The following is a 14,620-nucleotide window of genomic DNA, read 5'->3' as shown; positions in this document are numbered from 1 at the left end:
GAGTTATTTAGCATAATACTGTCAAGGTCCATCCATGTTGTCACAAATGGTGAGATTTCATTCTTTTTTATGGCTGACTGATGTTCAATTATATATATGTATACCCCACATTTTCTTTATCCATTCATCCGTTGATGGACACTTAGGTTGTTTCCATATCTTGGCTATCATAAATAATGCTGCAATAAACATAGGGGTGCACATATCTTTTTAAATTCAAGTTTTCATTTTCTTCAGGCAGATATCCAGTAGTGAAATTGCTGGGTCAATTGGTACTTCTGTTTTGAAGTTTTTGAGAAAGCTTCATACTATTTTCCATAGTGGCTGCACGAATTTACATTCCCACTAACAGTACAGGAGGGTTCCCCTTTTCTCCACATCCTTTCCAACACTTGTTATTTCTTGTCTTTTTGATACTAGCCATTCTGACAAGTGTGAGGTGATATTTCATTGCGATTGTGATTTGCATTTCCCTGATGATTAGTGGCCTATTTTTTTTTTTTTTTTTTTTTTACTATAGGTCAAGTTCATTAAAACAAATTCACATGGACTTTCCTAATTATTTTTGTGGTTGTTGTGCTGGGATTTGGTTCAATAAGAGTGCTGCTACTTGTTTGCGAAGTTTCAAGGTGATTATAGTGATTGTAATTTTGGAACTACCGGCTCTGTTTTCCTGATCTTGTTATTGTCAAGTCCTTCCTGTTCTCCAGTTTCTGCTGCACCGCCCCCAATCCCTCTGCCCCCTGTCATCATGATCATCATGGCCACAGCTTGTTCACTGAGCCTTTTAGGCTTTCTGTGACCACACCTGAGACCTGAGATAGAAGTCATTGAAGGAACTCTAACTCCACACTTTTTGTTCCTCAGCATTGCCTTAGGCTTCTAGTCTGCCTTTGCCATACGCCATATTTCTAGAATCATGTATGTCTCTCGTTCTTTGGGTTCAGGATTGACCTTGCACCGCAGTTCTTGTTAAGTTTCCCCAGGTCCTCAAAGAACCTCACACTTGCCATTCCCTCTCTCTCTCGGCCATCGTGGCGCAGCCTCCATACCATAGGCTGACTGAGGCTCTGCTGTCACAGATCAGGCTGTCTGATGCTGCCTGCCTGAATCTTGGGGTCACTTTTTGCTTCTGAATTCCTCGGCATCACACGGTGCTTTCATATTGAGTGAACTTCCGCTATTTCATGTTTGCCTCCTGATGCCAGTTTCCTAGCTGCATTATCAGCTCTTATGTGCTGCCATATTTTTTAGCTACTTTGTTCTGCCTGCCAGACTGGACATTCTCCCAGCACCTGCAGCGGGGCCATCCTCCCTGGTGGCAGGTCTAGTTTCAGGTCCCAGCGTCTTCCATTATGACCTGCCCAGACCTGGTGTAACAAATTCCGCAAATGTAAAATATGTCCTTCAGAGAATGTTTATATTTCAGATACTGTAGTTTAACCCTTTTTACTCCAGTTGGGTTATGTTACATTTAAAGAATTACTCCCACACTTTTTTAGTACTCTGTGTGGATTGTGAAAAGGGTTGCCTTTCCCCATTTGCAGGTCTTTTAAATAAAATGCAGATGAACTTCGCTTTTAATGGAAATTCCAAGCAAAATTCTTTTGAGAAGAACTTTATATTTTAGGGTACTATAATCTGATAAAATTGTTCCTGTTTCTGTCTTGATGTCTAAGGCAGGAACTCTGGGCCTAATTATTGTGTTTATTATCCTCAATGTTAATCTAAATATGAGGAGCTGAAGAATGGGCAAAAGCAAAGAAAATCTATGTGTGAATGAGTGTGCATGTGTTGTATTGGAAGAATGAATGGTAAGTAAGGTAGGTAAGGACAGGGGAAAGCAGCTATGTCCATTTGACAAATGTTAAGGGATCCCTGTTAATGTAATAGTTGTTGATGATGTGAACACTTATTATGGTGTATCAGGCAGTGTGCTAAGTACTTGGATTACCTCAGTGAAACCCTCTTAAGTAGGTACTAATTTTTTTTTTTTTTTAGAGAGAGAGAGAAGGAGAGAGAGAGATGGGTGGGGGGCAGAAGGAGAGGGAGAGAGAGAGAATCTTGTGTGGGCATGGAGCCTGACGTGGTCCTTGATCTCATGACCCTGAGATCATGAACTGAACTGAAATCAAGAGTCGGACACTTAACTGACTAAGCCACCCAGACGTGCCAAGTAGGTACTACTTTTGTTTCTATTTCACATGAGAGAAAACTGAGGTTTAGAGAGGTTAATTAATTTACCTGAGTCTACACGGGAAATAATTGCTAGATTAGAGAGTTGAACCCCAGTAGTGTAACTCCAAATTAGTATCACCAATTATACTGTTTTCCTGTTCTTCACTATGATGTTTCCAGATTATTCTTATAGGATCAGAGAATAGAGAATATAGGAGGAAAATATTAGCATATATTAGTTATAATTTTCAAAGGATTTTTACATTAATCCTCAAAAAAAGATAAGGTAGGTGGTATTGTTGTCTCCATTTAAGAGGGCAAAAGAAAGACTCTGAAACAGTGACTCTCTATTCTCACAAGTACCTGTGGTTTCTTCATTTGGCTCTTGTTTACTGTTCCATTGTGGGAGTCTACCACATTATCCTGATGGTGGATGTTTGGATTTTTTCCAGGCCTTTTGTAGTATATAGTGTCTTTATAAACATATACATATTTCTAATGCACATTTTGCATGACTTTTTCTCAGGTGTATACCTAAGAGTATATATGATAAAAATGACATTTAAGACAATATATATATATAAAAGGCCATGCATGGAGCAATGATGCGAGTGTGTCATGAACTGGTAATTTTGATTAAACTAATTCTGTGAACCTGGGATTAAAAAAAATTTTCGGTGAACCTGAAGTCTCACCTTTTCTCCCAAAAACAGTAACCTGCCTTGATGACTTGTCTAGGGCAGTAGAGAGGTGGAGCTGGAGCTAACTCTAAGTTCTATAGTTACAGACAGTTCTTAGTCCTGTCCCACTTCTATACATGAACATTATTCTCACCATTCCATTTGGGTGGCCTGAGAACTACAAACTTCACAGATTCTGAGGAGAGATTATACACCACTGAGTTGCAAGTCTGTTTTTGCAGAAGAGATTTGAGAAATTACTCAAGAGTGTTTATATTGCTTCACCCATGGGCCTGTGTGCTGTTAAGCTTCAAATGAAAAGAATGGCTTCATGGTTTAGTTTTATGAGGGAACCAAAGCCATAGAGTTATGATCCAGTGCATATAACATTGAAGGATAATAATTTAAAGTCCAATAAGTCTTGCCATTTATCTTCACCAGAGGATCTCAAAGAGTTTTATGAGAAATTATAGACTAAGAATTTGGAGAGTTACGTGCAATTTATGGTTAAAAAAGGAAGTGCTAAAGTTTTCTGGAATGTTCCAAGTCTGTCATTAAAGAAGGCATGAAGAGAACCCAGGATCATTGACTCTTTGGCGAGGAACCCTGGCAGGAATAGATGTGACCAAACGATTCAGTGATTCTGAATGGCTTCAGCTTGCTTTGAGTGACAATATTCCTCTTCCAGGGGCCTTGCTCATTGAAGGAGGACATAGAGGAGTCAGCATGAATTGATTCCCCAGAACCTTTAATAAACGGTGATATTGTGGCGGTCATATTAATACAGCTTTTGTAATATGTTCTCTGATTAGTGTTTCTTCCACTTTAATTGGAATTTTAAGCACCATAATGATGTGAGCCAGCTGAAGTTTTTAAACAGTACAGATATAAATGGTTATCCTAAATTACATTTAGGAGAAACTCTACTTGAACTATTTAGGTTAATAAATAAAGGCACCAAATTAATATAGGCTATTTTAAGACCAAAAAATGTAATACTATAAAACTTCGGTGATCTGTATGCTTTCTGTTGGCCAGCCATAGGATTTTTAATTGAATTACTACAGAAAATTCAGCACAAAATATTATCAGATTTAACCACCCACTGAGTGTGGTGTTATTGTTTTATTAGGCTAAATCAAAGGTTGCTGAAGCTCTTTTCTGCACTGACTTTCAACCCAGAGGGGTAAAGTTTTAAAAGGAGATGATGAAATTTTAGAAAAGAGCAAGAACTTAATAAAGGGATAATAGTCACATATTTTCCTCAGAAAATGAAACTATTTCATGGCTTTATATGTCCATTCCTAGGCTTTTAATAATTAGAGAGTGTCTATGACATTCAAGTTCTGAAGCTTGTAAGTGGCCTGAGGTTGAGACTGAAGGAGAGTTGTGGGGGGAGAGAGGTGCTCCTGGAGAAAAGACCCGTGGACAAGCCCAGGGGCCATAGTATCCACATTTCAAGTGCACTGCATTTTGGCCATATCATCTCAACAACTCAAGAGGTGGGTGGGATGGCAGCATGGCTGGAGGAATCAGCCCTGCAGATAATCATTTCAAAGCCTGTACATCTTCATCTGGTCATACATGGTTAGGAATGCCCCCCCCCCCCCCCTGCTTAATCGGTTCTGAGTCTGTCTCCTCTTTCAATTTGAGATGACCTAATTCAGTGGTTCTCCAAGTGCAGTCTCCAGACCAGCAGCACTGCCCAGGAACTTGTTCAAAATGTATATTCTAATGGGCCCCAGCAATCTGTGTTCTAAAGGCCCTCCATGTAATTCTCATGCCTGCTAACATTAGAAAACAACGGATTTAAATTACATTGATCAAGTGTATGCATTTTTTTAAATCAAAGAGCAACTTTCCCAATGTCTGATTCATAGTAGGCTCTCAATAAATGTTACCCTGAAAATGAAGATACACTTAATTTGTCACACAACATTTGACAATGTTTACGATCATATTTTTGTCTTTTTGTTACTGTATACTCATGAATGAGTACTTGCCCTCACAGATTATTCATTTTCGTTCCTTTTGAGATTAGCTCTTCGGCTTTTCATTTAATATGAAAGGTCATTTTCAAAGAAAATTGTTGTCTGATGCTTCAGTTATTTAATTCTCCAGAGAGTCACTGAGAAGCAAAGTGAGTTCGTGCCAATCATTTCTTCCCCATTTTTAAAGAGAGATAGTCACTTCGCTGTCAATGGTGATTAGTGAAATTTTTCTCTCATCTCTTCTGCAGGATGAGCCAGAAGTTCAGTGGCCAAGAGTTTGTTGTCTTAGGGCCTCTCAGTTGGCTTCGAGTCTGCTTAAGCGGCGGATTCATCCAACGCTTTAATACTCTCAGCTTTGCTTCAAGTCATATGTGAAAAGGGTGGGGGGGAATCTATCACAAAGAAAGCTGAAGTGCAACAGGTTTATGGAGACAAATGGACTCAGAGTGTAACATGTGAATTCATTGTATTATATACCCAATACTTTCTTTTTTTTTTTTTTTAAGATTTTATTTATTTGACAGAGAGAGACACAACGAAAGAGGGAACACAAGCAGGGGGAGTGGGAGAGGGAGAAGCAGGCTTCCCTTGGAGCAGGGAGCCCGATGCGGGACTCGATCCCAGGACCCTGGGATCATGACCTGAGCCTAAGGCAGACGCTTAACGACTGAGCCACCCAGGTGCCCCTATACCCAATACTTTCTGATGTGTAAAATCCAGGGGAATCATGGGCTCCAGAGCCAGTGAGATTGATGTGGTATAAACCTCTTTCACCTCTGGTCAGGCAAATGACTTCTGTGGGTTGAACAACATCCCTGCATATGAGCACATCTAGCCCCAGGGACAGGTTTCCCAGGTAGGGGCACTCAAAGAAAGAACCAAGGCCTGGAGTTGGGTGTATGTCCTGTGGGAATGAGAATGCCGATTGTGGGTGAAAATTTGCAATGCAGGCATCACTGAGAGTTTGGGGAGGCTCCCACATGGAGCAGGGTGGGGGAAGTAGGGATGGGTAAGGGGTGCTGAGAGTCGACCAGCAAGACGGAGAAGTGTGGTCCAGGCTGGAGGAAAGCGTGCCTGCAGGGAGCCAGGGATCTGATTGGGACCTCTTTCGCTAGCTTTCCTTGTAATTCTCATGAGGAAGTGGGTGGAAGGAGGCTCCTAGAGTAGAATTGTGCTGGGTAGTGCTAACCACTGCCTGAGCAGCTCGTTCTTTCCCAAGTGAAACCTGTTACTCATGACACAGGCTTTGAATTGGTAGCTGGATGTATGGCTCTTGAGTCCTGGCCATAGCTTCTCGGTTTTGTCCTCCAGACTTCAGTGTGTTTGTTCATTCAGAGAGAGAGGGGTGAATTGGCCTCTAGAGCTCGGGCCCTGGAGGCAGACCAGACAACTGCATTTTGAAGTCCATAAATCCTGACCACCTTGCAGGTGCCAGGCACCACAGAGACACTAGGAATCAAGTGAGAAGCAAGAGTTCCTGCCTTCAGGGAGCACCGAGTCTAGTGAAGGACACAGATCTCCAAATGGCTTAAATTCAATGGGATAATTTTTGTAGGTACAGAATGGTACATAAATTGAATCTGTTTTTGTTTGTTTGTTTTCTGCTTGAGGAAGTCGGCTAAACCTTCTAAGAAGAGGTAATACTTAAAACTAGGTCAGGTACTGAGGAGGAAAAACGCATTGTAGGCAAAAGGAAGAGTGTTTAAGAAAGCACGGTGTCGTCAGGAAATGGCAAATGGTCTGTCTTCCCCAACAGCATATGCTCTCTGAGGGTGAGTGGTAGACTTGAGGTAGGATAGGAGACATGAAGTCAGATCACAAAGGACCAGTATCTTGTTGGGGGGCCTAGGGAGCAGAGCTTTAAATAGGAGGGTGACAGGTCAGATTTGTTTTTGAAAGATCATTCTAGCTCCTTTGTGGAGAATGGGGTGGAGGGAATAGAGCCTTGTCAAAATACAGTTGAGGCATGATGAGGACCTGGTCCAGGTCCATTGCCAAGGCAGTGAAGAAGCCAGGTTGACTTTTAGAGTCTTGAATTTGTCCAGCTGACTTCTCTTTTAGAGTCCTCGCCCACCTCTTTGGGGGCATCAAGGGCTGCTTCTGTAGTTGCTGCCTACACAGTTGTTTCTGCTGGAGGCTGCAGATTTAACCTGAGCCTGCATTCTCTCATTGATCCCATGGAGTGTTCTTCTCTCAGAGATTTTACCAAACTCTCCTAATGGTGCGGAACTGAAGATAATTACAAAGAATTCCATGTTAACGTATTAGTAAATAAATTCTGTACTTAGATACTATTGTGTGTGTGTGTGTGTGTGTGTGTGTGTGACGAGCAGGATAACTTTGTACTTGACATGTAATTTAAGTCGCTTACATCAAATGCTTGAATTCATTCATGAAACTTTTATTGACATTTACACTATGTGACGGCACTATTAGCTTCACTGAGGGGTAACTTAAAAAAATACTAGACTTCCTCTTGCACAACGTACCAGCACTGGTTTATTTTTATAGCTGCAAAATCAAGGAACTTTCTAATAGCATTTGGTTCATTCATTCATTTATTTACTCATCCATCTATTAATCCATCAGTCAGCAAATATTTGTTAATCATTTACTTTGTGAAGACATGAGGAACATATTAGGGGTGGAAATGAAAATAGAACAGAGAGTTCTGGATGGACCTCAGAGTTCTCAGAAAGCCCAGAATATAAAATAACCTCAAGACTTTGGGTACTTAATCTTTAATAGTAGGGTCGTTTTCATTATTAAAGAGCATCTTGGGTTAGGAAGTGAGGTTTTAGCTTCTTGGATAACCTATCCTATCTCTGCCCGCATGTTCCTCTGGTAATTACTTGAAACTTTTGGTCACTGGGCTGTGCACTGTGTACTCACTAGGCCATGATGATTTCAAGAAATGAATGAGGAAAGTATTTTCCATTACCTATCTGCAGGGTTTTCTGCTCAGTAAAAAAAGGACCAAATAGTATGCTTTCCTAAGCAGGTGTGATAGAAAATATTCAGTCTACCCCACCTAGTTGGTGGAGTCTGTTTGAAAATTGGCCAGTTTCAGAATTTGTGTAAATGACTAATGGTCATCAGAAACCATCTTAGAAGTATAACACACCCAGATGTATTTTGATCTCTTCCTCCTTTAAAGCCCCCCCCGTTTTTTTTTAAAGATTTTATTCATTTATTTGAGAGAGAGAGAATGAGAGACAGAGAGCATGAGAGGGAGGAGGGTCAGAGGGAGAAGCAGACTCCCTGCCGAGCAGGGAGCCCGATGCGGGACTCGATCCAGGGACTCCAGGATCATGACCTGAGCCGAAGGCAGTCGCTTAACCAACTGAGCCACCCAGGCGCCCCTAAAGCCCCCTTTTTAATTGAGAAAACTCTTTCTCATTGTACAGTTGTCTACTCCTTTGTGGAAAGAGCACTTGCTGGGAATTGGGTGACTTGATTTCTAATCCTAGCTAACCTGCTAACTAGTTGTATGCCTTTAGGCCAGGGTTGGCACACAATAGCCTGCTGCCAAATCTGACCTACCACCTGTTTTTGTAAATAAAGTTTTATTGGAACACAGCCATGAATACTTGTTTATGTAATTCTTTTGTGCCACAGTGCAGAGAGGAATATTCGTGGCAGGACTTTATCACAGAGCCTAAAATATTTACTATCTGGCCCTTTACAGAAAAATTTGTCAACCCCAGCTTTAGGCAGGCCATTATCTTACTTGAGCCTTAGCTTCCCCATCTGTAAACCTAGGGAAATTCGATTAGGTTCTTCCCAGGGCCTGTGTCCTTTTTAACATTCTGTTGCTCTATAACTCTTCATACAGAGAAGCCTCATATTAATCATTGTACACTGGGATATAAACCTATTCATATTTATATTCACTTCTTCAATTTATGAAGCACTAATATTGGCAAGCCACTGTAGAGAACTAACACCTCTAAGAGTCTCTGCCCTTGAGAAGCTTATACTCTGGTTAGAAGACAGAGTTACAAGATTTTGAAGTTAAATTATAATAGAAGGTAATAAAGGATAACATATCAAAATGAGTGAGGATGACTAAATGAGTTCAGAGGATCATTATGGGCTGAGATGATTAGGGAAAACCTATAGGGGAAAGGGGCATGTTTTTAAGAATAGTCATTCCCATAGCCCCATAAAATATTGGATCTAGTGTCCTTCTAAAGCAGTAGTTTTCAGGTTTTAGAGTACAGATTTTAGAGTGTAGGTTACTGGGAAAAAATGCAAATTCCTGCAACCCAGCTTTAGTTTAGAGGTTCTGATTGTAGGTCTGGGGTACATCCCAGAAATCTGCTTTTTCAAAGAGCACCCCCTGGTGATTCTGATATACATGGAGAATTTTCTTACTTTTAAAAATATTGCTTTGGAAATTGGTTAAGTTGCTAAATACTGTTACTATTGAGGAATTCATGCTATGTTTGGCAGAGTCTTATTAAATCCTACATTTTCTGTGAGTGGGAGGAACTCCACTATCCATGGAGCAATTACTTCAATGATCTTCTCTCTCCTTTTAGGAAATCTGTGATCTCCCAGGCCAAGAAGAACAAACTGAGGAGTATCTCTGAAAGCCATTGAATTCCTTAGATAAGTCCAGAGGGGAAATCTGAGATCAGTATAATATTGTATCTGTGATAGCTGAGGATAAATTATTGGAAAGGGTCAGGGTACTAACTACTTCATTTTGCATTTGACTCTTGGTCCTTTTGTTGTGAGCTTTTTGTTCGTGCAAAGCTGGCTGGGGTCCACCTAGTGGGTCAAAAAAAAACCCTCAATGAAAGAGGTTGGGAATCTCCAATCTCCATCCCAAAACATGTCACTGATGACTTAAACATATCACCAGATACTCAAGATACTGAGGAGACCTTCCACCTATGGGAGAATGACCCTCTGAAGAGAAATTTGGAATCATCATCAGAGCCATTGGAGGGGACATCTGAGAGTCAAATAGGTGACATTTCACAAGATCCTGTCATGCCTCCAGTCCAGAGGAGAAAGTTAGATCCACTTCCAAAAAAGCATAGACATCTTAGGAAGGCCATAAGGACAAGGAGAATGAGGAAGAGCAAGAGGAAGGAGAAAGTGGGGACCCACTGCCCCCCGATACTTCCAACATCTTTGGTACCACCACAGAGTGAAGAAGATGAGGTGGTAGATGCAAAGCTGACCATACTCAGTGCTCAGGAAGATGATCCTGACCTTCCCAATGAGGTAAGGATGAGGCATGGGGTGTCAAAAGTCTGGGCTTGCCACATTTTCCTAGGAAAAATAATGACAACTCTTCCCCTGCAGTGGGAGGAGGTGGGGATAAAGAGCTTGAGGAACAAACTGGGATCCTTGGGCCCAGATAAAGTATGAATTGGCTTAGAGAGTGACGGGCTGTCTCTGTGTATGTGTGTTGGCATTGAGGGCTTTAACTTTCTTCTGCTTGCAGGCCCAATTACAGAGTCAGCAGGATGAGGATTCCTGTGTGAAGCATCAGGAGTGTCCGATCCAGCCCTGTGAGCTCCCAGCTTCCCCGGAGCCTGGGTCCTCTTCTCCTGCAGTGACATCCTTGGCATCACCACCACTCTGCTTTGGTCGCTTCTTAGGCTGTGTCTGCCAGACCTTCTTGAGGTCTAGGAAGCGGAAGCCCTCCAGAAGACAGGGCACTGAGTTGGCGGAGGCAGGAGGTGATGCTAAGTCTTTAAGACCTGGCCTGCTGAGGGATCTGGGCAAAAACAGAGTGCAGCCTCATGAGGGCCTGTAGCAAGCTGATGCCAATACAGGCTCTCCCTGTGTTTAGTTTTATAGTTTTCTCCATATTGTTGTTCCCTTTGGTTGTGTTGTTTATGGAAAAGAGAGCTGCTTTTATGCTGAGATCCTTAAGCCTAAAGAAGCGATAAAAGCAAAGTAACTTTGAAGTTTTTAACACTTTACCCCAGTAGTGGGATTGCTTCCTACTTCCTCCTACTAGGCTGAAGTAGCATTCACTTGGGAGCAGTGGTTCCCAAAATTCATGCGGATGTTGCTCATGTCTTAGTTAGCTCAAGTCTCACTACCTTCTCTGAGGATGGAAGCCATACCATCCCGTCATCCTGAGTAATGTTTCCAGATATCAGCCACCAAGTGGAGACGTCTCATGTCCAGCTCCTCTCATTGTCTTTGGCTAGAGATTCCTTTTGAATTTTTCATCCTCAGTACTTTGTTGAACTTCTGCCGCTGTCTGCTTGATTTAGATATACCTCAGGGAGTGATGGTTGCTACGTTTCTTGGCCAGGGTAACACTACCACCTCCTCCAACTCTAACTGTTGTTTGGTTTTCTTTTTGTCACTTGTTAGTAAGCTACCTGGCTCTTTCTTATGAATGTGCCTCTGGTGTTCTCTAGCCATATGTATTAAAAAACTTAGTCACATGAGGTAATGGTCTCCTTCCTTGTTATTCTTTAGCAAGACTCCCACAGAATCCCAAGTTCTTCTGAGAACCCTAAAGAAAATAAGTACTTAAAAAAAGTTTAAGATTCTTTCATTTCCCCATTGTTGTCCCAGCATACTAGGTTAATCCTCTTCCTAGGACGTAAACTAAGAGTTTAAATTAATTGTATATCCTACTTTGAGAGGGTAGGTTTAAGAATTTGAGAGTTACCTTGTAGCTTTAATTACCTGTTATTATTTCCTACTTGTCCCTGTTTCCAAATTCATATAAGAATAATAAATAAAGGTACAAGTAGAAATAAATGTATAAAGTATCTGCATTAGAAGGAAATTGTATACTTTATTATCTTCCTTCCTTAAGACTGACCCTGATGGTTACCACACTAGAATTAGAGAAGATAACCAGTGTGTTTGTTTTGTGCTTTCTTGCCTGGAATAGGGCTTTGTAGTGTTGGAAGAATGAAGTTGGGAAGGGAATAGAATGACATGCAGGAGCAGTGGTAAAGATTCTTAAGGCTGCCTTGGGGGTAATTGGTAAAAATTGCCCTGGAAGAAGTTTTGTGATGTGGTGAGGATCTCAAGTTGGAATGAGGAATTTTGTAAAATGTCATACTCTGTGCTTGGAGTAAAATGGGACAGCTTTCTCAAGTCAGTCATGCTTTGATACCTTTAATTGTCTAAAGAGTGGTTGATTGTTTAGAGAGTATGGAATTTTAATAGAGCTAATTGAGCATTATAAATGGGCTCAAGCTATTACATGAAATTTCAAATTATCTAAAACATATTTACACACCTATTTTCTCAATGTAATATAAGAAACATACTGCCAGGCAAGGCATAATGTACGAGAAGTCCTGTGTCATGGAGCCTATTATTAAAAGCTCAAAGGAAGGTAGATATTAGCATTGCCATGAATGCTTTGTTATTGTTTCTTATCGTAAGGTGTTTCAGGATGAGCTGTTCTATCATAGAAAAACTGTTCGTTCCAGCCTGGTTAACCATATGCCCACTCCCACCTACAATGCTGATTTTCATATAAAGTTTATTTATTCCAAATTTAGAGTAAGGATTTCAAGATAAGGGAAGATCTGGATAAGCACTTAGTTTTGAAACTCTTTTGCTCATGTGTCTTGACCACTCGATCACAAACAGGGGGAAAAGGTGTCCATGTCTCCCCCGCTGCATTTGTAAAGAAGAAAGTATGTGTTCCCAGGTTTCACATTCTGTGTTGCTGTCTTTATAGCTTGAATTATTAAACATGGTTTATGTCTTTAAATAAAGTTGTTTTTGCAAAATATATTTAGAAAAATAGTAAATCTGTATCAAAGTAAAAACAAATTAAAAATAAAACCTACCACTATTGATGAGAGATAAAGCTTAGGGGTCATTTAAAAAAAAAAAATGTTTCTCCACAAGGCAGATAAACAGATACTGTCAATGTGTTGTAAACAGAAATACTTGACAAGTATAAAGATGATCACATTTAATGTATTTCGTTGCCTTTTTTTCTCATGGGAACTCACACAACTAGGTAGGTGGCAGGGATGCTCATTGCTACAAGTTGAGTAAGCTGAGATTAGGCAGGCTGATTAAACTTTTCCAGTGATTTTTTTCTAAGAACACTCATTACATCTGCTAGGGAATCATAATACAAGTTCTCTAAACATTTTATTTAACCACTCACTTGTGGTTTTATCTTCTAAATGTGATTGATTTTACTCTGGTTCTTGTCCCAGTGTTCTGTATGGGAACACTTCTTGCTGGACATTTTGTTTTTGTCACCTTGTCCTCACACTACTGTCCAAATTCCAACTAATGCCACCTCTACTCACCTGGAAAATTTTAACATGAGAAAACTCTGGTTAATGTAGAATTACAGAGAACCAATAGAGAGGGTTTACTTATTAACCGAGTTTTAACAGAAAAAGTAGAACTGATCTAGTCCTTATTTATCGGAGGAACCTGAAACACAAAGAAATGAAGTTGCTCGATCTCAAGATAGCCTAGCTGCTTAGTGGCAAAGCTAAAGCAAACAATAACTAACATTAGATTCAATATTGTACCTTATACCCTTCTTCTATAATCTTCAAGCCGTCTGCATGGGGTTGATATTAATATTTTCATTTTACAAATGAGACCATTTAAGTTCAGAAATGTCCTGGTAAGTCCTGATGCAGAATCCAAAGCCAGGTTTGTTAGAGTCTGAAACCCATACTCATTACATTCCACCTCCCAGTATTACAATGTTATAAAATCTCTTTGTTTCCAGTCTAAACCTGTAATGTCAAGAACAGGCAATTTCTCTTATTTCCCAAAATTTATATTTTAGCCTTAATGCCTGTATAATAAATATAGTTCAATTAAAAAAAAGTCCAGTTAAAAAGATTATTTCTTCCAGGTAAAATTTCTGTATTGGGCAGTAAATAGTAAAATAGTTAACCTAAGTGTCATTGATAAAATAGAATTGCAGTGTAATATAAACAAAGTTTTAATCATTACAACTAATTAAACCGAGACAATTACTTAACTGAAAAGTGATCAAGAGAAAAAAGAATAGCACATAATCAAAGCAGGGCCCTCGACTTGACAGGATCACAAGATAAAGCACAGCAAAGATGAATTAGGTCCCATAGAAAGCTAATAGACTTAAGAGTGTTTCTAAACTGTTTTCAGGTGAATGGTTTGGGATTTGGGTAGCAAAGAGACAGGCTCTTCTAGGTAACCCAGTGACCCTTGAAATAAGTGAGTCTACTGCTACTAATGAACTCCAGGCTTTAAATAGGAAATTTGAATTTTCTCACGCTTCAAAACATTCTTTTCATTTTGATTTGACAAGGCCTCTTTCAGGACAAAATAAAAGAACAACAAAACTGGTAGATTCAAACCCCTGGACTGTGTGGTCAAGGAATGTTCTTCATCTTTTTTCAAACTCAAGACACGAGGACAGCTGTTGTACATGGAAGGTTGGATTGGGGCAGATTTCCTGAGCTGTATTCTGTCAGCTGTAAAGAATTGCGGCGCTGCTCCCATCATGGAATCTTTGTGATGAACTGTCGCAGACACACGGTTATTACCCTCCTGGTTCCCAGTGCTAGAGGATGTCTTTGATGAGCACCCTTGTTTCCCTCCCCTCTTTCCCACCTCCTGATTTAGAGTCAGTCCTGCAGTTGGTGAGAGGCCCAAAGGCTATTTTAACAGAGGTTTAAATAGTGTACACGAAGACGAAACCTCAACACAGGTTAAAATAATTTTTACACGAGTTACGTAATTTTAAACGAATTCAAAATTCTGAAATTCTATCACAGATGATTTCTGATGTGAATTTGACTT

At 40.3% G+C, this 14,620-nt stretch overlaps 1 protein-coding gene across 1 annotated transcript; it reads left to right on the top strand.

Moving 5' to 3' along the window:
* The first annotated feature begins 9,931 nt into the window (after positions 1 to 9,931).
* On the top strand, positions 9,932 to 10,625 carry LOC110582673. The gene is made up of 2 exons (XM_021692681.1): positions 9,932 to 10,087; positions 10,311 to 10,625. The coding sequence occupies exons 1-2, from the start codon at positions 9,932 to 9,934 to the stop codon at positions 10,623 to 10,625; spliced, it is 471 nt and encodes a 156-aa protein (XP_021548356.1).
* The last annotated feature ends 3,995 nt before the right edge of the window (positions 10,626 to 14,620 follow it).

The sequence above is a fragment of the Neomonachus schauinslandi genome, chromosome 1 (assembly GCF_002201575.2).
Source record: "Neomonachus schauinslandi chromosome 1, ASM220157v2, whole genome shotgun sequence".
Taxonomy (NCBI): domain Eukaryota; kingdom Metazoa; phylum Chordata; class Mammalia; order Carnivora; family Phocidae; genus Neomonachus; species Neomonachus schauinslandi.
The sequence above is the reverse complement of the archived record's forward strand: the minus strand, read 5'-3'. Positions and strand labels throughout refer to the sequence as shown.

Coding starts and splice junctions, on each gene's coding strand:
- LOC110582673 (XM_021692681.1), top strand. CDS start 9,932: ATGAGGAAGAGCAAGAGGAAGGAGAAAGTGGGGACCCACTGCCCCCCG. Junction 10,088..10,310: donor ATCCTGACCTTCCCAATGAG/GTAAGGATGAGG, acceptor TTCTGCTTGCAG/GCCCAATTACAGAGTCAGCA.